This window comes from Selaginella moellendorffii, unplaced genomic scaffold (genome assembly GCF_000143415.4).
Source record: "Selaginella moellendorffii unplaced genomic scaffold, v1.0 SELMOscaffold_9, whole genome shotgun sequence".
Classification (NCBI taxonomy): Eukaryota; Viridiplantae; Streptophyta; class Lycopodiopsida; order Selaginellales; family Selaginellaceae; genus Selaginella; species Selaginella moellendorffii.
Window position 1 is genome coordinate 3071123 of NW_003314270.1, and position 23520 is coordinate 3094642.

The 23520-nt window shown below is 49.5% G+C and overlaps 8 protein-coding genes and 2 long non-coding RNA genes across 11 annotated transcripts; 5 read left to right on the plus strand and 5 right to left on the minus strand.

Annotated features, from left to right (window-relative positions):
* Positions 1-22: 22 nt before the first annotated feature.
* Positions 23-570, minus strand: LOC112345550. Its single transcript, XM_024672557.1, has one exon. It carries the CDS (start codon positions 537-539, stop codon positions 156-158), a length of 384 nt encoding a protein of 127 aa, XP_024528325.1. The 5' UTR covers positions 540-570; the 3' UTR covers positions 23-155.
* A 1783-nt stretch (positions 571-2353) lies between these two features.
* On the plus strand, positions 2354-4170 carry LOC9631138 (probable acyl-activating enzyme 1, peroxisomal). Its single transcript, XM_002967752.2, has 2 exons — positions 2354-2565; positions 2663-4170. Exons 1-2 carry the CDS (start codon positions 2368-2370, stop codon positions 4121-4123), a joined length of 1659 nt encoding a protein of 552 aa, XP_002967798.2. The 5' UTR covers positions 2354-2367; the 3' UTR covers positions 4124-4170.
* A 22-nt stretch (positions 4171-4192) lies between these two features.
* Positions 4193-6716, minus strand: LOC112345650 (mitochondrial-processing peptidase subunit alpha-like). The gene is made up of 13 exons (XM_024672864.1): positions 6658-6716; positions 6327-6605; positions 5944-6240; positions 5714-5881; positions 5477-5644; positions 5307-5387; positions 5188-5254; positions 5030-5127; positions 4892-4964; positions 4766-4836; positions 4628-4677; positions 4461-4573; positions 4193-4403 (listed from the first exon to the last, which is right to left on the minus strand). Exons 1-13 carry the CDS (start codon positions 6682-6684, stop codon positions 4357-4359), a joined length of 1539 nt encoding a protein of 512 aa, XP_024528632.1. The 5' UTR covers positions 6685-6716; the 3' UTR covers positions 4193-4356.
* A 31-nt stretch (positions 6717-6747) lies between these two features.
* LOC112345634 lies at positions 6748-7815 on the plus strand. Its single transcript, XR_002992108.1, has 3 exons — positions 6748-7379; positions 7439-7498; positions 7552-7815. It is a non-coding gene; the product is annotated as an uncharacterized LOC112345634 (long non-coding RNA).
* A 969-nt stretch (positions 7816-8784) lies between these two features.
* On the plus strand, positions 8785-9027 carry LOC112345668. The gene is made up of 3 exons (XR_002992118.1): positions 8785-8806; positions 8890-8939; positions 8995-9027. It is a non-coding gene; the product is annotated as an uncharacterized LOC112345668 (long non-coding RNA).
* A 454-nt stretch (positions 9028-9481) lies between these two features.
* LOC9633385 (probable acyl-activating enzyme 1, peroxisomal) lies at positions 9482-11320 on the minus strand. The gene is made up of 2 exons (XM_024672938.1): positions 11096-11320; positions 9482-11006 (listed from the first exon to the last, which is right to left on the minus strand). Exons 1-2 carry the CDS (start codon positions 11291-11293, stop codon positions 9546-9548), a joined length of 1659 nt encoding a protein of 552 aa, XP_024528706.1. The 5' UTR covers positions 11294-11320; the 3' UTR covers positions 9482-9545.
* On the minus strand, positions 11316-14166 carry LOC9631139 (protein RDM16). Of its 2 annotated transcripts, XR_002992121.1 has the most exons (6): positions 13387-14166; positions 13013-13321; positions 12758-12952; positions 12542-12705; positions 11471-12486; positions 11316-11409 (listed from the first exon to the last, which is right to left on the minus strand). XR_002992121.1 is itself a non-coding variant. In XM_024672937.1 (5 exons), exons 1-5 carry the CDS (start codon positions 14140-14142, stop codon positions 11601-11603), a joined length of 2310 nt encoding a protein of 769 aa, XP_024528705.1. In that variant the 5' UTR covers positions 14143-14166; the 3' UTR covers positions 11338-11600. The 2 variants fall into 2 exon arrangements, 1 of the variants encoding a protein (XP_024528705.1); XM_024672937.1 differs by having other exon boundaries at positions 11338-12486.
* Positions 14167-14172: 6 nt separating this feature from the next.
* Positions 14173-17133, minus strand: LOC9631140 (auxilin-related protein 1). Its single transcript, XM_002968007.2, has 8 exons — positions 16365-17133; positions 15204-16305; positions 15039-15144; positions 14885-14979; positions 14765-14830; positions 14614-14703; positions 14380-14556; positions 14173-14307 (listed from the first exon to the last, which is right to left on the minus strand). Exons 1-8 carry the CDS (start codon positions 16994-16996, stop codon positions 14269-14271), a joined length of 2307 nt encoding a protein of 768 aa, XP_002968053.1. The 5' UTR covers positions 16997-17133; the 3' UTR covers positions 14173-14268.
* A 56-nt stretch (positions 17134-17189) lies between these two features.
* On the plus strand, positions 17190-17855 carry LOC9631141 (ribosomal protein S11, mitochondrial). The gene has a single exon (XM_002967753.3). The coding sequence runs from the start codon at positions 17237-17239 to the stop codon at positions 17726-17728; it is 492 nt and encodes a 163-aa protein (XP_002967799.2). The 5' UTR covers positions 17190-17236; the 3' UTR covers positions 17729-17855.
* An 897-nt stretch (positions 17856-18752) lies between these two features.
* On the plus strand, positions 18753-23461 carry LOC9633386 (probable histidine kinase 4). The gene is made up of 11 exons (XM_024672936.1): positions 18753-19763; positions 19897-20136; positions 20213-20382; positions 20549-20761; positions 20864-21050; positions 21104-21155; positions 21219-21448; positions 21544-21642; positions 21734-22461; positions 22541-23065; positions 23144-23461. The coding sequence occupies exons 1-11, from the start codon at positions 19146-19148 to the stop codon at positions 23328-23330; spliced, it is 3249 nt and encodes a 1082-aa protein (XP_024528704.1). The 5' UTR covers positions 18753-19145; the 3' UTR covers positions 23331-23461.
* Positions 23462-23520: the final 59 nt, after the last annotated feature.

A 23520-nucleotide genomic window follows, 5' to 3' on the forward strand; every position in this document is an offset into this window, starting at 1 on the left:
TCTTGGTCCAGCCGTCCCGGGAAGATGGAAGGCCAAATGGCTGCTTGAATTCCCGGAGCAAACTAAACAAGGAGTCGTGACCATCTGGATCCAAAGTCTCCGATGTGGCACGGCCATGTCACACTAGCTAAGCTGCTGACAAGGAAGGTATTTTCTTACTTGCAATAGCGGTCGGCTTTCTTCTTCACGCGCTCGTCCAGAGCCGCCTCTCGCGATGCCGATTCCTTCACAGACGCCGCGACAGCCGCGGCCGCGGCAGCAGAAGATTTCGGGATCTCATACCCGAATCTCTTCGTCTCCACAGGGAAGAGCTCCTCGTATTTCTTACTCTTCTTCCCATCCGGCGCATGCCCTATCCCTGTGTCGATCTCATAGCCCCCGGATTCCTCCAGTGTCTTCCCTGCGCCGGATTCTTCCTCCTCCTGCGCCTTGGCTTTCTTCTTCTTCCTCTTCTTCGCGATCGGCCTGTCGGCCGCATTGGCGCCGAGCTTGAGCGAGAGCTTACCTCCCTTGACGCTCTCGTAGGCGGACGATGCCATCCCTAAGAACCCTAAAATTTAGGGCTCTAGATTCTTTAACCCTTGAATCTTTAGACATCTAACTTGCCAGTGGCTGTATGTTATAAACCACGTCAAATTTCCGTGAATGTTAAATGTGAAACCAAATGTTGAAATAAAATATGTAACGAAAGATTCTATAATATCCTATTATACACTACTTGTACAGATCCTCTACTTGGCTTGGTGTGTGATAGCCCAAAATGTATTGTCCTACTCAAAAATATCACTGAAGTTGATGTTTTAACAGGCTTTAACACTACCACACATGGAGAATATACTTGGAAATATGATATTCCTTGTAGGATGAGTGGCCAATCAATCGATCCAACACGCCACAGAGAACAATGTTGGTGTGATACACGATTTGGTTGTGTTGTTTGCTAGTTTCTTATTTCATGGCTGTGGGTGAAACAAACAAAGGCCAACGCTCATAGAATATTCTTAGAATTTTTCAGTTGGTCGTGTTGTTCTCCTTTCATCCATTAATAGTAGTATTTGAAAAGCTAAACTAACTTTAGATGAAGAGAGTCCAAGGTAATACTTAAATGAAGGGAGTTCAAAGTAATACAGCCATAGAGAAAAGATGTGTAAATAGCAATATCAACATTGTAGCACACAAAAATGAAAGAAAAAAAAATTCATATGATAATACAGTTATGGAAATAAAAGAATAAGAATAAAGCAATAACTCAAATTATATAATAATACGGTTAAAAAACTTAATTTTCCCCTTCTTCGGAAAGCCATATTGGAAACTCAGAAACACTTTTTTCATGTCCATCCTTGATTTCATGTGACCTCATCCATGAATAACTATTCTATTGAACCAAAAATTCCTAAATTGTTTTGTTATATGCCTTTACTAACTTTTGAGTGAAAATTCTTATTGGACTAATCTTTTCAACATTAATCTTTAAGACTTGGATTATGAATTGATCCATAACATCACTAGAGTGTATACATGTTTTAAACTTGGTGATATGAATGTTTGATGAATTTTCAAACTAACTAATAAATCCAAAGTGTAAGTAAGATCCCCCACATATTGTTAAATTGTCCAAAGTCCATAATATTGTAGAGACAACTTAACACTATTACCTCCTTTTAGAGACCATTTTACATTACTTAGCTTAAAGAAAATTTTATCAGCAATTTTATACTTTTGATGATAATGATATTCATTAGTTAACCTTTTATCTTGTTTTTGAGCTTGCCTGCTCAAGATTATTTGAATAATCTTGAGAAAATCACAAACTCAAACTCACAATAAGCCTTGATTTATAACTATATGAATGGCAATGCTAATAATTAATTATTAAGCACTATTGTAAACAAACTTAAGCAAACTTAGGTTCTTTTTTATACTCCTCGCTAAGTCAAGTTTCCCACTTCTAAAAACTAATTTATATGCTTTATCTATCAATTCAATTGATTGTAGATGCTTACTATTAATTATGCTCAACTTAGTCTCTAACTCGCAAAGACTCTCAATATTGCACTCTTAAGCAATCTTTAACTTTCTATCATAAAATTATTCTTTCTCTATGTTTTAGGTAGTATTGCCCTAAAGTTATACTCCTTACTCATTTCATTGATATATATTAGAATAGATGGCAAAGGAGTGGGATATTGAGAAATATGACATTAATGATGATGACTATGATGAAAAAGAGGAGACTCTTAATGATAGAAATAGAAACTCAAAAAACATAAAAAAGGTAAAGGGATATTTATCAATTTTATGTTTGTGATTGACAACCATATGTGGTTTTGGTTTAAAAACAAGTATATGATTGGAGGAGAGGAGATGGAGGAGAGAGCGATGGCGGCAAATCACGCGCCATTGTCACCGCTCAGCTTCCTCTATAGATCCGCGGCAGTGTTTGGGGACAAAACATCGCTGATTCACGGCGCCTCATCCTTCACTTGGTCGCAAACTCTGGATCGATGCCGCCGTCTCGCATCCGCAATCTCACTCCGGCTCGGCGTCAATCCTGGCGCTGTGGTATGCGAGATTCCAGTGCTCTCGATCGAAATTGGCCGATCGATCCATCGAAATATCGTGTTCTTGGTTGTCATTTCTTGTTCTTGCGTTCTTCCAGGTCTCCGTCGTGGCGCCCAACGTCGCCGCGATCTATGAGATGCACTTCGGCGTTCCCATGGTCGGGGCGATCCTCAACACGATCAACTTCCGGCTGGACGCGCGCACAATCGCGCTGCTGCTGGATCACGCCCAGAGCCGCGCGGTCTTCGTGGACTCGGAGTTCTTCCCTCTCGTCACGCAAGCTCTCCAGCTCCTGGCCGAATCGTCCAAGCCTCTCCCCGAGCTCATCCTTATCAAAGATAAGTCCTATACTTCTCAAGCAGCTCACAGCTATGGTGGAATTCTAGAGTACGAGGAGTTGCTCGAGAATTCCAGCCCGGATTTTCCTCTCGTCTTTCCCGATGATGAAGAACAATCCATCGCCTTGAACTACACGTCCGGTACCACCTCCAGGCCCAAGGGTGTTCTCTACACTCACCGTGGAGCGTATCTCAACTCCATAGCCAGCATTCTCCTGTGGGAGATGGGACCTTTTCCAGTCTACCTCTGGACGCTCCCAATGTTCCACTGCAATGGCTGGTGTTTTACGTGGGCGATCGCGGCCCAAGGTGGAACCAACATTTGTCTACGCAACGTCACTGCCAAGGCCACCTTTGACGCCATAGCCGAGAGCTCCGTCACTCACCTCTCTGGAGCTCCCACGGTCCTCAACATGATCGCCAGCTCCATCCCCAGCGAGAGGAGAGATCTTCCACACAAGGTGGCGGTGAGAGTCGGGGGCGCTCCTCCGCCACCGGCGATTCTCTCGAGCATGGAGGAGCTCGGCTTCGTCGTAACACACTCTTACGGCCTCACGGAGACTTACGGGCCGGCGCTATTCTGCGCGTGGCGGCCTCACTGGAACTCTTTTCCTCTCGAGGAGCGAGCCAAGCTCAAGAGCCGGCAAGGCGTCGTCCACCTCGGGCTCCACCAGGCCGACGTCAAGGATCCGGCAACCATGGAGTCGGTTGCCCGAGATGGCCGGACACTGGGAGAAGTGATGGTCCGCGGAAGCACTGTGATGAAAGGCTACCACAGAGACGATGAAGCGACGAGGGCGGCGTTCCAGGGAGGATGGTTCCATACCGGTGACTTGGGAGTGATCCATCCGGATGGTTACATCCAGCTGCGCGACCGATCCAAGGATATCATCATCTCGGGTGGCGAGAACATCAGTAGCATCGAGGTGGAGTCCATTCTCTACGGCCATCCGGAAGTTCTCGAGGCGGCCGTGGTCGCTCGGCCCGACGATTTCTGGGGGGAGACGCCCTGCGCGTTCGTGACGCTCAAGAGGAGTGGTGGTGCGACCAGCGCTCGAGAGATCATCGATTACTGCCGGGCTCGGCTGCCCCACTTCATGGTTCCTCGATCTGTGGTGTTTGGAGCGCTTCCAAAGACTTCCACTGGTAAGGTCCAAAAGTTCTTGCTCCGGGACAGGGCCAGAGCCATGGGAAGCCTCAGAGCTCCCAGCAAGCTTTGATACTAATAGATGGTTGTATTATAAGAAAGCATCAAGCAGAATTCTGATATTGTTTCAAATATGCCACAATGGCACGCAATAACATGTCTTTTGCTTATTAGCATCTTATAAGCATATTCTGCATGAATCAACAGTGAACAAGATTGTTACAGGATTGAATAAGATTTCCTGCTTTCTCGAAATTCATGGTCAAGCGACAAGGTTGGTTCAAAACTTCTCTCCTCCAGTATTTGTTATTGAAACTGCGAGGAGACTTTGTCGAGAAGAGGAACTCTTTTAACTGCGAGAGAGATTTTGTTAAACCAGTTATGAAAAAAAGAGAAGTTGTGATACTTACCATCGCCGTAGCAAGCCATGGTTACTGGGGTGGAAATAATCTTCTCAGCAACTTTGCGAATATCATCCAAAGTCAGCTCACGAACGGTGTCGATAAACTCCTTTGCGGGTTTCCTGTCACCAAATAAAATGGTTACAATAGATTCACAAACCATTTAGCTCTCTAACCTGCAACCATAGGTGAGAATTTGCCGACCAATGTCCTCATTCACGACCACCTACAAAGAAAACATTTTGTTTATCTATGGAAAGACAAAAAGTTTTTTTTTTTTTTTTTGGAAGAAAATATTGTTCTACTTCACGAACCCGAGACTCGAGATTCATCAAAACAAGTGAAACGGTTGCATTCTTTGCGCGCTCCAATTCAATCTCGTCGACTGGAATGGAAAAGAGCGATCACAGACAAGCGAGAAGAGAAAAGTTTCAAAGTACCTTCTCCAGGTTCTGCCACAGAAATAAGCTCATCTCCTATGAGATCTACAAGCTCGCCTACAAACTTGTGCTCCTAGAAGAAGATCACAGGAACACGCGTTTAGCAACTAGAAACTATTGCGAGAGGGTGCTACTCACAGACGATGCGTGAATTCCAAACAAGCCGGAGTCATTGTACACGGAAGTAAAAGCAGTAAAATTCTCCACCTTGGGATGAACAGCCAGAACGCGAGTATCTGGAAGAGTTATTGGAAAATCCAAGTAAGAAAAAAACCAAAACCACGAACCGTACTTACACAATCTAGAATGGACACCCTTGCCCGGGCCTCCGGAAGAAAACGAACCACCTCCTCCAAGAAGCGACTAAAGGACGCAGACATTCTTACAGTAAACTTGATAGAGAAGGGAATCTTACTTGTAACACGGTCGCCGTGACAGCATCGCGTTCGTTTCTCCAGCCACCAGGGATTTCAAACGCGATGGAAACCGATGTAGTCTGCTTAAGGAATGAAAGTATTAAATCTGTCTACACTTCCACACAGAAAGAACAAGAAAAAAACGAAGAGGAAGAAGAAAAACTCTTACATCACTTTCGCCTTGAAGCCGCCACTCGCCACCAACATACTCGGACTTCACAGGCTCTGGAGGAGCCACCAGAGGCATGTCCTCGAACAACGGTTTAACCAGCGAGAGGAAATAGTCGTGTTCGACGCCAGAGCCAGCGAAAACCATCCGTGAAGCTGTATAGTTTGCCTAGAAAGATCCATGGTATTAGAAAACCACAAGAACAAGGAAAACTAAAAGAAGAGAGGAAGAACTTACAGCTACAAACTCGTGAAGAGCGCGAGAGTCGACTCTATCCAACGAGGACTCGCTTGTCACCAGTGCTTTGCCAAGAGGGCCCTTATAACCGGCAGGATGGAGAGCCTCGAGAAGCATTGCTTGAGGATCCTTCGCCATCTCTTGAATCTCTTCTCTCAAGATATCCACCTGTGGATCCAAAAGAAAAAGAAAGTTCTCAAAGATGATCAATCAACCAGCGAGAAAGGGACCTGTTCTTTGATTTCCCAGTCGTGGAAAGCCGGGTTCCGGATGCTATCGGCAAGAAGCTCCACAATCTCGGGAACAAAGCTCCTTATCACATCACCCGTATAAGACATTTGCTCTCGCGAAGCAGACGCAAGAACATTACCGCCGATGGCTTCCGCTTCGCGGACAAGCCTCAAGTGCGTCCGGTTTCGCGTGCTCTTGAAAGCCATGCGTTCCAGAATATGGCTCACGCCGGAGTTGAAAGGAGTCTCGTGAGAGCTGCCGGAATCAACATAAACTCCAATGGTTGCTGTCGGTCCCTGCACGAGAGATGGAGTAAGAACTCTCACAAAAAAAAAACGATTTTGAGCGTAGAAAACCATCGAGAATGGCAAGAGCTTCTCACCATAGTGTTCTCGGAAGCCACCGTCAATCCATTGGCGAGTTTGGTGATTTTAGTCTCCACTGGCAGAGCAAAGCCATCGTCCAGATCGAGAGGGAGTTTGACGCCTGGAAGAGGCTCGTAGAGCGTGGGAAGATCTGATAGCAGGCCCTTCTTTTTCTTGCGCTGGAACCACGAGAGCAACCCCTTTCCTTTGGGCTCCTCTGCGGCTGCTGTTCTGGCTGCTAAAGCTTGCTTGGAGACTCTGGAAGTCGAGATCGATCTCCAAGTATCGAGAGCGGCCTGAAAGAACTGATTCAATCGCCGCATTCAAGCTCCCAATGAGAGATCTCACCTCGCCCAGCCGCCTCGCTTTCTTCATCCCCCTCGCTAGGGTTTATTCAAGGTTTAAGGACCCTAAATTTTAGGGCTCTTGGGCAAGCGGTCGAGACGAAGAAGAAATCCAGGGATCCAGGGAAGAAAGCCGACCGCTATTGCAAGTAAGCCTGGGCAGCTTAGCTAGTTCTGCCACATCGAAGACTTTGGATCCAGATGGCCACGACTCCTTGTTTAGATTGCCCCGGGAATTCAAGCAGCTTCCATCGTCTGGATCGACCAAGATTCGACGATCTAAGAGGCAGGTAGTGGGAGCGTCAGCTTGGCCGTGAGAAGATTAGCACAGCACAGGAACGCTACTGCTGTCGCTACTTTCCTTCACACAACTCCGGCTATCGAGTTCTTCCCAGTTTGCTTGATTGTCTTGCGGTGAGAGGAGGGAGAAAGAGAAGCAGCAGCAGCAACATATCGAGTCGCTCAACAACAACAAATATCAAGGATGGAGCTGTTCTCATTCCGATGCTTCTTCCAGAAAGGGCAGGAAGGTGGCGAGTGAGGCTGAAGAACTCCACGTTAGTGATGATCCTTGGCCGGATAAGTTGAAGAGGAAGGCCCAACCAGAAACTCGCTTTCGGAACCCGAGGGCTAGTTTCCTTGACACCACAAGAGATGATAGCGTCTTAAGTCTGAAGAGCTTTCTGCAGAAGCAAATGGCTCGACTTTTAGATCGCTCTGTTCCAGGTAAAAACTTGGACTTTCGTTTCTGGTTATTTCATTGCTTGCTGTTTGATTTCTTGCAGAGCGTTCCCAGCGAGAAGAGCGCCAGCATTTCCAGAACAGCTCAGAGAGAGCTCATCAAGGTATTTTCCCACAAGAAAAGAAAATCCGCTAACACTCGTTACTCTTTCTCCAGCAAAAGCAAACACCACCGACCAAAAAAGCCTAAGTAGCTGCTTATAACTTCCGTCGGAGTTTTCAGGCAACTTGCTGGCCATTGGGAAAAGAAGAAGAAGCATTTTATGGTCGCAATGGCTGATAATGTGAAGCTCTCATCTTGTGTCTTCTACTGATATGGGAATTCCGGATCTATGCGTCTGAGCCAACTGTAAGAAACCCACTTTAAAGTTTTTGCTTGAAATTGAGAGGAAACCTTTATGTCACAATGTCATTGTGGCACCTTGGCATCATCCACCATAACAATTTCCCATGGGCATCCTTTTCATCAAACCGTGGGAGAGAACCTCCTGTTTCTATGCACTTCAAGCACCATCTTAAATCAGGGGAATTTTTCAAGAATATTCTATGGCCTGGGTTAGGTGTCAATCAATTTTGTGAGGACAAAATGAAAATTGACTTTTTATGACAAAACTTATGGCCATATTTCATGGTAATCACCAAACCAACTTTTTTATGAAGATTTTCTACACTTTATCAATAAGCTTGTAGAGCTTGATCTCTGCTAGATATTAAGCAGAGGACTTTGTTTTTAGATGCATATGCTGATTTTGTGATCTTTTCAGATGTATTGACACCTACAATGAATTACTAAAGGTTTGAGTTCAATAAATATGCAGTAGAAAGTCAAGAACATCGGTTTCCATCGCGCTTGAAATCCCTGGTGGCTGGAGAAACGAACGCGATGTTGTCACGGCGACCGTGTTACAAGTAAGCTTCCCTTCTCTATCAAGTTTACTGTAAGAATGTCTACGTCCTTTAGTCGCTTCTGGTTCGTTTTCTTCCGGAGGCCCGGGCAAGGGTGTCCATTCTAGATTGTGTAAGTACGGTTCGTGGTTTTGGTTTTCTTCTTACTTAATTTTTCCAGTAACTCTTCCAGATACTCGCATTCTGGCTGTTCATCCCATGGTGGAAAATTTTACTGCTTTTACTTCCGTGTACAATGACTCCGGCTTGTTTGGAATTCACGCATCGTCTGTGAGTAGCACTCTCTCGCAATAGTTTCTAGTTGCTAAACGCGTGTTCCTGTGATCTTCTTCTAGGAGCACAAGTTTGTAGGCGAGCTTGTAGATCTCATAGGAGATGAGCTACTTTGAAACTTTTCTCTTCTCGCTTGTCTTTGATCGCTCTTTTCCATTCCAGTCGACGAGATTGAATTGGAGCGCACACAGAATGCAACCGTTTCACTTGTTTTGATTAATCTCGAGTCTCGGGTTCGTGAAGTAGAACAATATTTTCTTCCAAAAAAAAAAAACTTTTTGTCTTTCCATAGATAAACAAAATGTTTTCTTTGTAGGTGGTCGTGAATGAGGACATTGGTCGGCAAATTCTCACCTATGGTTGCAGGTTAGAGAGCTAAATGGTTTGTGAATCTATTTGTGACCATTTTATTTGGTGACAGGAAACCCGCAAAGGAGTTTATCGACACCGTTCGAGAGCTGACTTTGGATGATATTGGCAAAGTTGCTGAGAAGATTATTTCCACCCCAGTAACCATGGCTTGCTACGGGTGATGGTAAGTATCACAACTTCTCTTTGTTTCACAACTGGTTTAACAAAATCTCTCTCACAGTTAAAAGAGTTCCTCTTCTCGACAAAGTCTCCTCGCAGTTTCAATAACAATTACTGGAGGAGAGAAGTTTTGAACCAACCTCGTCGCTTGACCATGAATTACGAGAAAGCAGGAAATCTTATTCAATCCTGTAACAAAGTTATTCGTTCACTGTTGTATTCATGCAGCATATGATTTAAGATGCTAATAAGTATATCTCAGTATGTTAGTCTATTCACAAGTGCTTAAAAGGAGCTTTTTGCACGATTGCTGCAAAGGACCTGTTATTGATGGTACGTGCCATTGTGGCACATTTGAAACAACTCAGTTTGTGATATATTAGAATTCTGCTTGATCAATGCTTTCTTATATTACTACCATCTTACTAAACATAATTAGTATCAAAGCTTGCTGGGAGCTTTGAGGCTTCCCATGGCTCTGGCCCTGTCTCGGAGCAAGAACTTTTGGACCTTACCAGTGGACGTCTTTGGAAGCTCTCCAAACACCAGGGATCGAGGAACCATGAAGTGGGGCATCCGAGCCCGGCAGTAATCGATGATCCCTCGAGCGCTGGTCGCACCACCAATGTCCTTGAGCGTCACGAATGCACAGGGCGTCTCCCCCCAGAAATCGTCGGGCCGAGCGACCACAGCCGCCTCAAGAACTTCCGGATGGCCGTAGAGAACCGACTCCACCTCGATGCTACTGATGTTCTCGCCACCCGAGATGATGATATCCTTGGATCGGTCGCGCAGCTGGATGTAACCATCCGGATGGAGCACTCCCAAGTCACCGGTATGGAACCATCCTCCCTGGAACGCCGCCCTCGTCGCCTCATCGTCTCTGTGGTAGCCTTTCATCACAGTGCTTCCGCGGACCATCACTTCTCCCAGCGTCCGGCCATCTCGGGCAACCGACTCCATGGTTGCCGGATCCTTGACGTCGGCCTGGTGGAGCCCGAGGTGGACGACGCCTTGCCGGCTCTTGAGCTTGGCTCGCTCCTCGAGAGGAAAAGAGTTCCAGTGAGGCCGCCACGAGCAGACTAAAGCCGGCCCGTAAGTCTCCGTGAGGCCGTAAGCGTGTGTCACGACGAAGCCGAGCTCCTCCATGCTCGACAGGATCGCCGCTGGCGGAGGAGCGCCCCCGACGATCACCGCCACCTTGTCCGGAAGATCTCTCCTCTCGCTGGGCATGGAGCTGGCGATCATGTTGAGGACCGTGGGAGCTCCAGAGAGGTGAGTGACGGAGCTCTCGGCTATGGCATCAAAGGTGGCTTTGGCAGTGACGTTGCGTAGACAAATGTTGGTTCCACCCTGGGCAGCGATCGCCCACGTAAAGCACCAGCCATTGCAGTGGAACATTGGGAGCGTCCAGAGGTAGACTGGAAAAGGTCCCATCTCCCACAGGAGAATGCTGGCTATGGAGTTGAGATAAGCTCCACGGTGAGTGTAGAGAACGCCCTTGGGCCTGGAGGTGGTACCGGACGTGTAGTTCAAGGCGATGGACTGTTCTTCATCGTCGGGGAGGACGAGAGGAAAATCCGGGCTGGAATTCTCGAGCAACTCCTCGTACTCTAGAATTCCACCATAGCTGTGAGCTGCTTGAGAAGTATAGGACTTATCTTTGACAAGGACGAGCTGGGGGAGAGGCTTGGACGATTCGGCCAGGAGCTGGAGAGCTTGCGTGACGAGAGGGAAGAACTCCGAGTCCACAAAGACCGCGCGGCTCTGGGCGTGATCCAGCAGCAGCGCGATTGTGCGCGCGTCCAGCCGGAAGTTGATCGTGTTGAGGATCGCCCCGGCCATGGGAACGCCGAAGTGCATCTCATAGATCGCGGCGACGTTGGGGGCCACGACGGAGACCTGGAAGAACAAGAAATGACAACCAAGAACACGATATTTCGATGGATCAATCGGCCAATTTCGATCGAGAGCACTGGAATTTCGCATACCACAGCGCCAGGATTGACGCCGAGCCGGAGTGAGATTGCGGACGCGAGACGGCGGCATCGATCCAGAGTCTGCGACCAAGTGAAGCATGAGGTACCGTGAATCAGCGATGTCCTGTCCCCAAACACTGCCGCGGATCTATAGAGGAAGCTGAGCGGCGACAATGGCGCGTGATTCGCCGCCATCCCTCTCTCCTCCATCTCCTCTCCCCTATTCCTCCCGTGATCCTCCAATCATATACTTGTTTTAAAACCAAACGTCCTCTTTTATTTGACCAAAGCTTTAGCATTTCGCAGCTTTCTACCTCGATCGAGCGCTGGAAGAAACACGAAAGAATTCTAAAACCAGATCCTTCAGCAAGAAACTCGACCACTCACCATCTTGCTCGTAGCAGTAGCAAAACTTCGATCACCACTCGACCATCATCCTTCTTTGCAAACTGGACCATCGCTCGCGATCTTCTTCTTGTAATGCAGCGCAATGGATCATCGCGATCTTCTTCATTTTCTACTCCTCCTTGTAATGCAGCGCGCTGTCCCAGTAATGCCCAACTCCAGCGTCGGACAAGTACTTCCTCGCGGCCCCGGCAGTGTGGAACTTTTGGAAGAAGAACCTGTCAAACGCTGGCCGAGCTACGCTTCCCTGCCACACCTGGACGCACTTGTTCTCCTTCTCCTCGTTTCCATCCTCCTCGTCCCCCTGCTCGTTTCCACCGCTGCCTTCTTCCTTCGCCGACCAGTTGATCCTCCGGAGCATCAGCTTGGTGTATCGCTTGATCGACTTTGCGCCACCCTCGACGATCACCACCGTCATGCCGTCGGTGATGATCGCGCAACCTGTGAGCCTGTTCTCCTGGGCGTTGATGTCCACCTTAAACCGAGTCTGGGGGTGGGAGATGTCGCTCACCCGGAACACCGCGACTATGGTTTCCAGCGTCCCCTGGTCGTCAAAGAGCCTCTTTTCCTTCTTCTCGCGTCTCTCGGCTGGAGTGAGCTTCCTGGCGAGGTTTCTGTCCGTGTGAGCGCGCTCTCTCTCGGCCGCGGCAGTCCTGATCTCGTGTTCCATCCTCGTCGGGTCCTGGGTTGCCTCGGCTCCCAGCACGCTCATGAGGTTGGACATCTTCACCTTTGCTTTTGGAGGTTCGATCTTTCCCTGCCTGATCAGCTCTTGCCTTTCTTTTTCCCTGGCTAGACGACGCTGGGTCCGCATTTTCTTCTGCTCCTTTTTCGTTAGCTTGAGTGGCTGTGGTGGTGGAGGCGCTGGCTCTGCTGGGGGTTCGATCGGTACGGGGTGCTCAACGTAGATATTGATCTTCTCTTTCTTGAACTTCACGTCAGCTCCGTCGATCACCTCGTCGTAACTCTGTGTCTGAGGAGGTAGAACAGCGAAATCCCTGTAGGAAAACTTCATGTCAGATTTTACTTTGTGCTTAACTCAAGAAAACTTACCACCACTCCACATGAGGAATCGGGTCTTGGTGCTGTTTGTCATCCTTGAATATCCTCTCCGTAACTTCTATAAGATTTGGGTTAATGTCCCCTTCTGCTTTGGCCTTTGCAAGGGCCGCCTGCTTCGACCTTATCTCGCGGGCTTTAGCAGCCCCAAAACGATTCTAAACACAAGTTATGAGTGACTAGTAGAAGAAAAAAAATCAAAGTACTTACATTAAGTCGAAAGATTTCCGCCTTTTTCGTCCATCTTCCCTCTTCCACGAACTGAAAGGAGTTTCTCCTTTGACGTACAAGCTTTGTTCTGTCCATTCCCATGTCAGCATCAAAATGAGGATTATTTATTGGATCCTCCTCCAATTCTGGATGTAAAATCTGGAAAGCATCCTTCTTTTGCTTGTTGATGTTCACCTAAGTACATATAACAAACCGTAGAAAGATCAGACCGCACCCCAAAAACAACCAACTCACCTTGAGTGTGCTGATGTTTGACTTCCGGTTATCCACAACGACACCGTGCTCGTCAATCTCTCTTCCTTGCTTGTCCAAGCGAAGAACGGGGTGCTTTACAACTTTTGGCCCAGCCGATGGAACACCCGGTACGTGAAGTGCCATGGAACCAGGCGGCTGCTGGAAGCCGAGGCGAGCTACGCATTCCTGAGCACGCTTGTAACTCGCTATGTTTGCGGCATTAGCAACAACGTCCACTGTTCCGGAAGGCACCACAGAATCTGGGGTTATAGTGTTCGCGCTATCATTTTCGTTTGCCAGCTGCTCCAACTAGAAACAAGAGAAGAGAAAAAGGAACTCAAACAAAAGAAATAAAAAACTTCCACTTCACTTACCAGTGGCAACTTTTTCAGCTTCTCGTTGAGCTCCTTGCGAAGCTGCCGCATTCTCGCCTTGGCCTTCGCTATGGCCGATGCATCACCAGCAACTGGTGCCACCTCTGGTTCCGGTGCTGGAGACGGTTCTTGAGCAACAGGGGCAGTCTGTGGAACAGCCGCTGGAGCTGCTGCTGGAGCTGGAACAGGGGCAGGAACAGGAACAGGAGCTGGAGATGAAAATGGAGCCGGTGTTGGAGTTGAGGCCGGAGTTAAGGCCACCACTGGTTGTGCTGGTGTTTGTCCATTCATCTCTACATTGGAAGCTTTCTCTTCTTCAGCAAATTCGCTACGACTCCGCTTACTCACCGACTTATCGGCCGTCTCCTTCTCCAAATCGCGCTTGCGCTTCGCGTCCTTCCTTGATTCATCCTCCTGATCCCTGCTCCGCTTCTCCACCTTAGATCCATCTTCCTGATCCCTGCTACGCTTCTTCAAATCATCATCTTGCTCCCTGCCGCGCTTCTCCGACCTCGTTTTCTCCTTCTCCTCCTTGGAAGACTTGTGACCTCGGTCGTGCCTCTCCTCCTTGGATTTGTGATGCCGCCTATCATCCTCCTGCTTGTCATACCTCGAAGAAGAAGATTTGTGGCGCCGGCGATGATCATCCTCCTCCCGATCCACGTCCCTGTGGTGACGCCGCTCGCGCTTCTCGTCATGGTGCCAGCGATCGTCCTCCTCCACCCTATGGCGCCTATCCCTCCTCTCCTTCTCCATCGCCCCTCCCACCCTAACCCTAAACCCTTGAGCCTCAAAATGTGATATCTTTGTTTATTTGGCATCACCACCACATTTACAATAATACCTGCGAAGAAGAAAATGCGAAACAACGATCCCTGCCAATCAAAAAAGCTCTTCTGAGTTAAATTTGTTCCAAGCTTCCTGGAGAAAACCAAGAACAAGAGAGTGTGAGCTCCAGAGAAATGGGAGGAAAAAGAGAGAGAATCTCCCCACCTTCAACAAATCAAACACTTTCTCTGCGATGTACTTCTGCTGGATCGTCGCTCCTTTCTGCTGCACCTTATCAGGATGCACGCACAGAGTAGCTCTTCTATACACTTTCTTCACGGCCGCTCCAGTAAGTAAATCCGTGAGGGAAACGGGTTGCCACCCACATTCCGGCCACAATACCTGCGAATTCATGGACCAAAGAATTGAGTTGAATCGATCGATGCGTTTTCTACTTACATATTGCAGGGTCGAAAGCAAGGCACGAAGATTTCCTTCCTTCCCTGCAGCCCATCTCTTTATCTCCGAGTCTAATGTCTCGCTAGCTCTCTGCAAAAGTATGCAACCGGATTAAGCTTCTACGCATCTTAATGTTTGAAAAACGTTTTACGTGTTTCTCCGCTTGCTCTCTCTGGGTCGCCAAATCTCTCCGATGCTTTTCATCCAGAGCTTGTCTCTATTAAACAGCACGTAAGTGCAAGCGTAAAGTGTGAAACTTGGAAACACTCACTGCTCGTGCTTGTGTACGCTGATCCCGTTCCAGCCGAGCCTTCCTTCTATCAGGTGTTTCACCATCTATCTCTCTGAAAGGAGAAGATGGATTGTCTAAGAGAAAGCATAGAGCCCGTTAGCCGACCATTGCACTAAAGACGCCTTCTGCTTACCAAATAAATTCGTTAACTCATCAATGCCAGAGACTGATGAGACTTTCTTCACTGGCGCGCCCGAGGAGCCTCTTTTATCACTCGAAGGAAACGGCTTCGAGAAATCCTGTAGGAAAAATACGAGGGGCTCGTCAACCAAAAATATAACAAAGGCGCCGTTTTTACCGAAGTTGGAGGTCGTTGCTTGGGAGCACTTGTTGCGCGGCCGAAGATACCCCCTTCGAAGTCGTCAGACGATGATCTTTGCTCTTTCGCTTTGTTTTGCGCAGCAGCAGCTTTACGTGCTTCTTCAGCGGCTCTTTCGCGAACTTGAGCATTGATCTTTCCCACGGCAGCTCGTTCCCCCGCCTTCTTTTCTGCTGCTATTCGTGCTTCTTCTGCTGCTCTCTCGCGCACTTGAGCATTGATTCTGTCCACTGCTGCTCGTTCCCTTGCTCGAGTCTCGGCCGCTGCTTTTTCGGAAGCCGCTTTCTCGGCTGCTGCTCTCTCAGCAGCCCTCTGCCTAGCGTCAGCAGCTGCTCTTTCACGAGCCTCAGCCGTCGCCTTCTCCACAGCAATTCGCTCGACTCTCTCACGAGCCTGTTTCGCTGCTCTCTGCCTCGCTTCCTGAGTAGCTCTTTCAACAGCCTCCCGTTCTCTCCTCAACCTCTCCTTTTCCTCCCGTTCTCTCTGTATGCGTTCCTCTTCTTCTCTTTCCGCTTTTCTCTGCAACTCTCTTTCCTTCTCAAGCTTGTATCTTGCTTCTGCCTCGTCCTCATCGTCACTTAGTCCCCCTTGAAAGTCGTGACGACCATTCACATACGGACTCTCGTGGTAGCCAAGGCCAGGAGGTGGTCGGGAAGGAGGCGGCGCTACTGTAGGGTCGGTCAAGAGCCGCACACTGTGAACGGTCACCCAAGGTTCCTTAAACTCACGAGAAGTTCCCTCCTCCGTGAAGTCCCCTGATCCATAACTATCTGCTGGAATGTACTCTTCATTCGGGACGTAGTCCTTCGCCGGAACATACTCTTCCTGCACCGCTTCCTCTTTTCCTTCTGGTAAAGAATCATCACTATCGTTGTCCACGTCGGCTTTCCTGGAAGAACCAAAGCTTTGTCTAACTGACTTTGGATAGCCGGTGAAGGGATCCAAAGGATCTGAAACAGAAGGTACGCCAGAGAATGGATCGGGTTCAATACCGGCGAAAGGGTCTACCTCCGTCGAAGCAGGGGCCGGTTCGTCGACAGAGATGAAAGAGCTCGGCTCTGGCTGCTTGGAAGAAGAGTACCTGGAAACAGCATTTTTAAGTTTCCAGACTTATAGGACGAAACTACAAAGAACACGTACCCGGATCCCATGCCTGGTATCAAGTCATCATCGTAAGGTGTGGAGCCAGTGTCGAACTGTGGCGGAGGAGGTTTGGTCTTTGGTCCCGATCTATATCCCCCAAGCAGATCATCCGTCGGGCTTTCACTGGAGCTAGCTCCTCCTCCACCACCACCAAAGACATTGTCGTAAGAAACGCCCGAGGAGGAGCGAGTCCCTCGCACACCCACGAAGATATCATCCTCGTAAGGAGCGTCGAAAACCGGGAGAGAGTGATCTCTGGAAGAGGACGACGATGGCGGAGGCGGCGGCTGCGATCTAAAGATGTCCTCGTAGACAGGCACCGATGGGGCGGAGGACGATGTGTGCTTGGGAGGAGCAAATTTGGGCGGACCACCGAAAACATCGTCGTAGGATCCACCCAGCGGCTCCGAGGAGGAAGAGGCATTGCGCGGCTTGGAACCAAAGAAGAGATCGTCGTCTCCGAAGGAAGCTCTGGCCGATCTAGCATTGCTGCCGCCGCTGCTGCTCTTACCCTTGATCGCCGGCTCACCCCCGGCGGATGCCGTGGCCTTGGCAGCTGACATGGGAGCCATCTTGCCCTGGGGCTTGATGCCATAATCCCTGTGGAGCAAGTTCGCGAAATCCTCCATCTCCCAGATCTAGAATCTAGATCCGGCGCGCAATTAGATCGGCGACCTCGCGCTGCCGCTAAGTCGTACCTCGATTCATTCACTCACAGCATTGGCGTCTCCATCTCCGCCCTCCACACTGGGCGTGGGCGATGGGCGCCCTAATCCACAAACGCTACTAAAGCTACTGTGTAGAAGATAGCGATTACGCTAAGCAAGATACCCTAAAATGTGCCCACGCCAAGAACCCTAAAATTTCTCATGGCGCTGGCTGCGCGTAGGGCTTTGCGATCGCTGGCGGAATCGGGCGCTCTCTTCTGCCAGCGTCTCTGCGGCGTGAAGACGGCGGCATCGCCCAGCGGCGGCGCGGCAGCAGCGGGAGGATCGGGATCGGCGCCGCCGCGCAAGACCGGAATCGCGCACTCGCGCTTCACGCACGGCAATGTGTTTGTCACGATCACGGATTTCGAGGGCAACGCGAGGGCGCAGGCGTCGGCGGGGATGTGTGGATTCAAGGGCTCGCATCGCGACTCCAAGTTTGCGGCGAATGCGGTGGCGGAGCAGGCGGCGCGAGGGGCCGCGCAGCTGGGGATGAAAGCGGTGGAGGTGAGGCTCAAAGGAGGATTTGGGGTGGGCAAGAGGAAGTACTTGCTGCGAGGATTCAAGCAGGGCGGGCTCACAGTGCTCAAGATCAGGGACGTGACCGCCATTCCTTTCAATGGATGCCGCCCTCCAAAGAAGCGCAGGGTCTAGAATTCCATTCTTTGTTGGGCGATCGTTCATGGTTTTGGAAATGGCCTTGCGAGATCGTTCGCAAGTCCCGGCTGGTATGTGTCCCCTCGATCATTGTGGAAGGAAAAAGGTAGTCGATCTTGTGATATCGCCTTCTTTCTTCTCGAACAGATCATTGTTGGAAGGCGTGAGATTGATTCCAGGAAGAAACTTGCTGGTGGGCAACACTGTTCTTCTCGAGGCAAGGAAAGCTCTACTTTTAACTTTCTCGATTGCTTCTTCTTGGCATCATCTCCGCAGTGGAATTCTTGTTCACCATCTCTTTTGCAGATCTTGCTTAGTGACAACAGTGAAGTTTTTTTTTTACACCTCTCGCTCCCCTTTGTTCTTGAAAAGACCCCAACTAAAATGGTGGGCTTTGGCTTGATTACAATTCGATCCTTTCTCTCTCTCTCTCTCTCTGCTGCCTGCATCATCGAATCGAAGTCGGCTGGATGATGATGCTGATGTATCATCATCACACTGCATTGTGCTGATTCGATCCATCTGTTGACTGTTTCGCATGGAGTCCAAGGTTCGCCCCAAAGCTGGACAGAACTTTTCAAGAAGACACACTCACAACAAAGAGAGCATGTAAAAAGAAAAAAAAAAGGAAAAATTCGCCCATACCCATGATTTTGCAAGAGAGAATCCACCCTTTCATCAGAAAGTCTAACAAAATTTTCACCCAAAGTCAATCGTGCTCTTATGTGCGTCCGACAACTTTTCTTATAAAAAGCGAGAAAAAATATCCCACCAAGTGGATAAAAAAGATAAGAAAAACAGTTAAAAAGGAAAAATTCTAGAAACCATAACGAAGAAGACCTTTCAATAAATTTTAGGGCAAAGGGTTTGTTGCTCCACGCCACTCCAAGTCGCATTGGAGGCGAAAAAGAAATGAAAACAAATCCGGTGGTACGCCTGTATGGAAGATTTGCTGTGGCCCGCATATCATATGTCTATGGTTTGGATGGACATGCCAACCGGTCGGTCCCAAAATCAAATCCTGTACGGCGCGCGTACGGCCGCGCGGGTTGTGGCCACGGCTTTGGGCCATGTGTGAGCTCTCTCTCGAGCACACACACACACACACAGCGAAAGCAATAGTCCCTCTTCTCGCCCAGGCCGCCAGGAGGAGAGAGGATGGGCTAAATCGATTGATCGCGCGAGGTGAGAGAGAGAGGAGAGATTTTGGGAGAGAGATGAGCACGCATTCTACCAGGGGAGTGATAGATGGGTCGGCGGAGGTTCTCCGAGGGAGCGATGGAGCGAGTTTTGGTACTGGGTCGTGGAATGTGGCCTCTGGGCGACGGGTTTTAGGATCGTCCATGGAGTGGCAGTGTGGAGCTTAGCAAGAGAGGGAAAGAGTGAAGAAGAAAAAATCCCAAGAAATCGATCGATGTGTCAAGTTCCTCCACCGCGGGACGATGTGAGCTTCTTAGCGGCAGCGGCGGCTGCTGTGAGGATCAAGCTCCCGAGGAAGAGCAGAGAGGCAATGCCGGAGGAGAAGCTCTCCACCACGGAGGAGCTCAAGGCGCGAGCTAGGAATTCTTCGTGGAAGCACCAAGTTAACAGCAACTTGGTGATGATCACGTCCTCCTCGTCTTCTTCCAGGGGGCGATTGCTGGGACCATCGAGCGCCACCACCACGCAGACGATCCAGCAGACAACCACGCAAACCACGACTCAAACCACGACCACGATGAGTAGTAGCAGCAGTGGCAGCAGTGGAAGCGCTAGCATGAGCAAGCAGCGCCACGTAAAATACTTTGGGGAGAAGTATCACGGCAAGCTGCTGGTTCTTTGGTTGATCCTCGGGCTTGGAGCCGCGGTCTACATCAATCACTCGCTCACGGACTCCTACATTGAGCGCCGGAGGGAGACGCTCGCGAATATGTGCAAGGAGCGAGCGTGGATGCTCCAGGACCAGTTTAATTCCAGCATGAACCACGTCCGATCCTTGACGGCCCTCGTCACCACTTTCCATCTCGCGAAGCAGCCATCCGCGCTCGATCAGGCAAGGCAGTTTTTCTGGTTTTTGCTCGAAAGTTGGCCTTGTTCTTGAGAGCTTTTCTCTCAAGAACAAGGCCAGCTTTCGAGCTTTTGGAGTTGGAACTTTAGCTCAGCTTTGGTGGTTTGTTGCTTTGCAGGAGACTTTTGCGGCCTACACTGCGAGGACGTCCTTCGAGAGGCCGCTCATGTCCGGGGTGGCGTATGCTCACAAGGTGGAGCACTGGCAACGGCGAGCTTTCGAGGAGGAGATGGGATGGAGCATCAAAGAGATGCGAAGCAATGCTCCGCGAGCTCAGAACCTGGACGAGTACGCTCCTACGGTTCTCTCGCAGAACACTCTCGCTCATCTAGCGTCCGTGGACATGATGTCTGGCGAGGTTTGCTATAAGTTTTCGAATTTTTTTCCAAAGTTTTCCTCCATCAACTTAAGCGCTTCTTTTGTGGCTTTTGTAGGAGGATCGAGAGAACATCTTACGCTCCCGAGCAAGCGGCAAGGGAGCTCTCACGAGTCCGTTCCGGCTTCTCGAGTCGGATCACTTGGGAGTTGTTCTTACGTTCACAGTCTACAAGACGGATCTTCCAGACGACGCAACGCCTGCTCAACGCATCCAAGCGACCGCTGGGTCTGTAACTCTGCTCACACTACTCTAGATCTTCTCAATACCACTGTTTGCTCTACCACCAACATCACTCAGTAGCACATACCGCACAGACAGAAAAAGAGAGATGAAGAAGATCATGGAAGGTTTCTCTATTTTTCTGATGGGAAGGGCCATGGCTGTGCTGCAGCTATGTAGGTGGAGCATTTGACTTCGAGTCGCTTGTGGAGAACCTTTTGCGGCAGCTGTCCGAAAGCCAGACCATCATTGTCAATGTCAACGATGTCACGAACAAGTCCAATCCGCTTGTCATGTACGGCCCAAACATTCCCGACGGGAACGAGATCGAAGTATGTCAGCTCGAGTTTGGGGATCCCTTCCGGAAGCACGAGATGCGATGCAGGTGAAAGCAATCTCCATTCTCGTATCAAAGTTTCGAAAGAAAGTCTCGAGAGTTTGTCTATAATTCTCTCAGGAGCTTACTCTTAGATTTGTTCTCTCCCAGGTTTAACAAGGAAGCGTCTGTTGTGTGGACGGCGATCACCACCACCTTTGGAATCGTTGTCATTGTTTTGCTGGTGGCTCAAATCTTCTACGCGGCTGGCAACCGCATCGCCAAAGTCGAGGAGGATTATCGCAAGATGGAAGATCTTAAAGTTCGAGCCGAGTCGGCCGATGTTGCGAAGTCTCAGGTACGATTAGATCACCTCTACTGTGGACTCACGAGATTTTTCTAACTATGTAGTTCCTGGCTACTGTATCACACGAGATCCGGACTCCCATGAATGGCGTGCTTGGTGCGTAAGACCTGGTTGAAAGATTCCTTCTTGCGATTTTAACTGTTTTTTTCTTCTGCGCAGGCATGTTGCAAATGCTCATGGACACGGAGCTCGATTCGACACAGCGGGATTACGCTCACACGGCCCTCGAAAGTGGGAAGCAACTCATAAAACTTATCAACGAAGTCTTGGACCAGGCCAAGATCGAGTCCGGCAGGATGGAGCTCGAGACTGTCCCTTTCAAGCTACGCACGATTCTCGACGATATTCTCACGCTCTTTTCTGCGGAGAACAAGGACAAAGGAATCGAAGTAAGCTTTTGTTTACTAGTATTTAGATTGCTACATAGCAAAATGATCTCCAATCTTGTATAAGATCTCCAATCCCGTTTCTTACGTGCTTGCAGCTGGCGGCATACGTTTCCGAGAGAGTCCCTGACGTTGTCCTTGGGGATCCCGTTCGGCTCCACCAGATCGTGACCAACTTGGTTGGAAACTCAATCAAGGTACGTAGATCTTCCAAGCTGTTTCCTTGAACACCCTCATGATCCGGATCGATATATCATTTTCAAATGGTCGGTTTCTTTTCTCTCGCAGTTCACGGATCGCGGGCATATCTTCGTCTCCGTGCACCTGGAAGAGGACGTGAAAGCCGCAATGTCAGCACAATGCGAGGCGTGCTCGAAACAAGTCACGGAGACGCAAGATCACTCGGACAAACTTAACACCGTAGACGCTGCGGGATCGTGCAGCACGCTGAGCGGTCTCGAGGCCGCCGATCGAAGGAACAACTGGGAGACTTTCAAGCTCATACTGAAACAGGAGAAGTCCCGGCTCACAACTCACAAGCAACCGGTTGACACAGTGAAGCTAGTTTTTAGCGTCGAAGACACAGGAGTGGGGATCCCCGTCCACGCACAGGAGAGAGTTTTCTCGCCATTCATGCAAGCCGATAGCTCTACCTCGCGGAACTATGGTGGGACTGGGATCGGCCTCAGCATCTCCAAGTGTCTGGTGGAGCTCATGAAAGGAGAGATTGGCTTCGTGAGCAGCCTTGGAGTTGGGACAACGTTTTGGTTCACCGTCAACTTCAAGGTGGGAGATCTAGAAGCGCTCGAGGCTGCTCACAGCGCCGAGTGCTCCAAGCAGCAGCGAGCAGCACACTCGTCAACGCCGCTCACGACGCAGCTGAGTGGACTCAAAGCTCTCGTCGTGGATGGACGGCCCGTTCGATCGGAGGTGACGAGATATCACTTGCGGAGGCTCGGGATCCAGGTCGACGTTGCGAGTGATGTCTCCTCAGCTCTAGCTCACCAAAGATCCAAGTAAGTCCTTCCATTTTAGAGAAGATCGTGTAGTTTGAGATAGATGGTCATCGGATCTTATTTGTTTTCTCGGTCACAGGAACTTAGATATGATTCTGATAGACAAAGATGCGTGGGGTTCTTCCACGGGGCTCTCGTATCCCAGCAAGATCAAGGAGGCGGGACCAACTTTAGCACCGAAGCTCGTGCTCCTCGCCTTCGACGACGACGAGCACAAGGCCAAGGCCGCTGGCTTTTCGGACAACGTGATAAAGAAGCCGCTCCGAGCAAGCTACATCGCAAATCATCTCGAGAAAGCGCTGGGGCTGGATCTCAAGAGGAGAACACGAGAATCAAGCACTCCCACCAGCAGTAGCAGCGACACTAGCGCCAGCATCAACAGCGGGAGTGGCAGCAGCAACAATCTCCACAGTCTCCTCACCGGGAAATGGATCCTGGTGGTGGACGACAACAAAGTTAACCGGAGAGTAGCGGCGGGAGCGCTACAAAAGTATGGCGCTCGCGTCGAGTGCGTCGAGAGTGGGAGGCTGGCCATCGAGAAGCTGGAGCCGCCGCACAAGTTCGATGCGTGCTTCATGGACATCCAAATGCCGGAGATGGACGGGTGAGTGAGCGCGTGATCTTTCCGAAGTTTCCAAGCCAAGATTATCTAGACGATCAACTTACGATCACTCTCTTCCAGGTTTGAGGCGACGAGGAGGATACGATGCTTCGAGAAGCGTGGAGGGTCTCACGTCCCCATCCTGGCAATGACGGCGGACGTGATCCAGGCAACTTACGACGAGTGCCGGCGCTGTGGAATGGACGACTACGTGAGCAAGCCGTTCGAGGAGAAGCAGCTGTATAGAGCCGTGGCCAAATTTTTTTGAGAAAAAAAAACGAGAAAAAAAGTAAAGGAAAAACGTATCTAAGCTCTTTCTCGCAAACGTAGCACTTTTGTAGTAAGCGCGATTCCAAAGAACTCTCCTCTCTTATATGAAAGTTGCCACCTTTGTAGTAACAAAGTTCCAATCACATCTTATAAATCTTGGCGAAAGCATGTAAGTGCTTACCATCCAA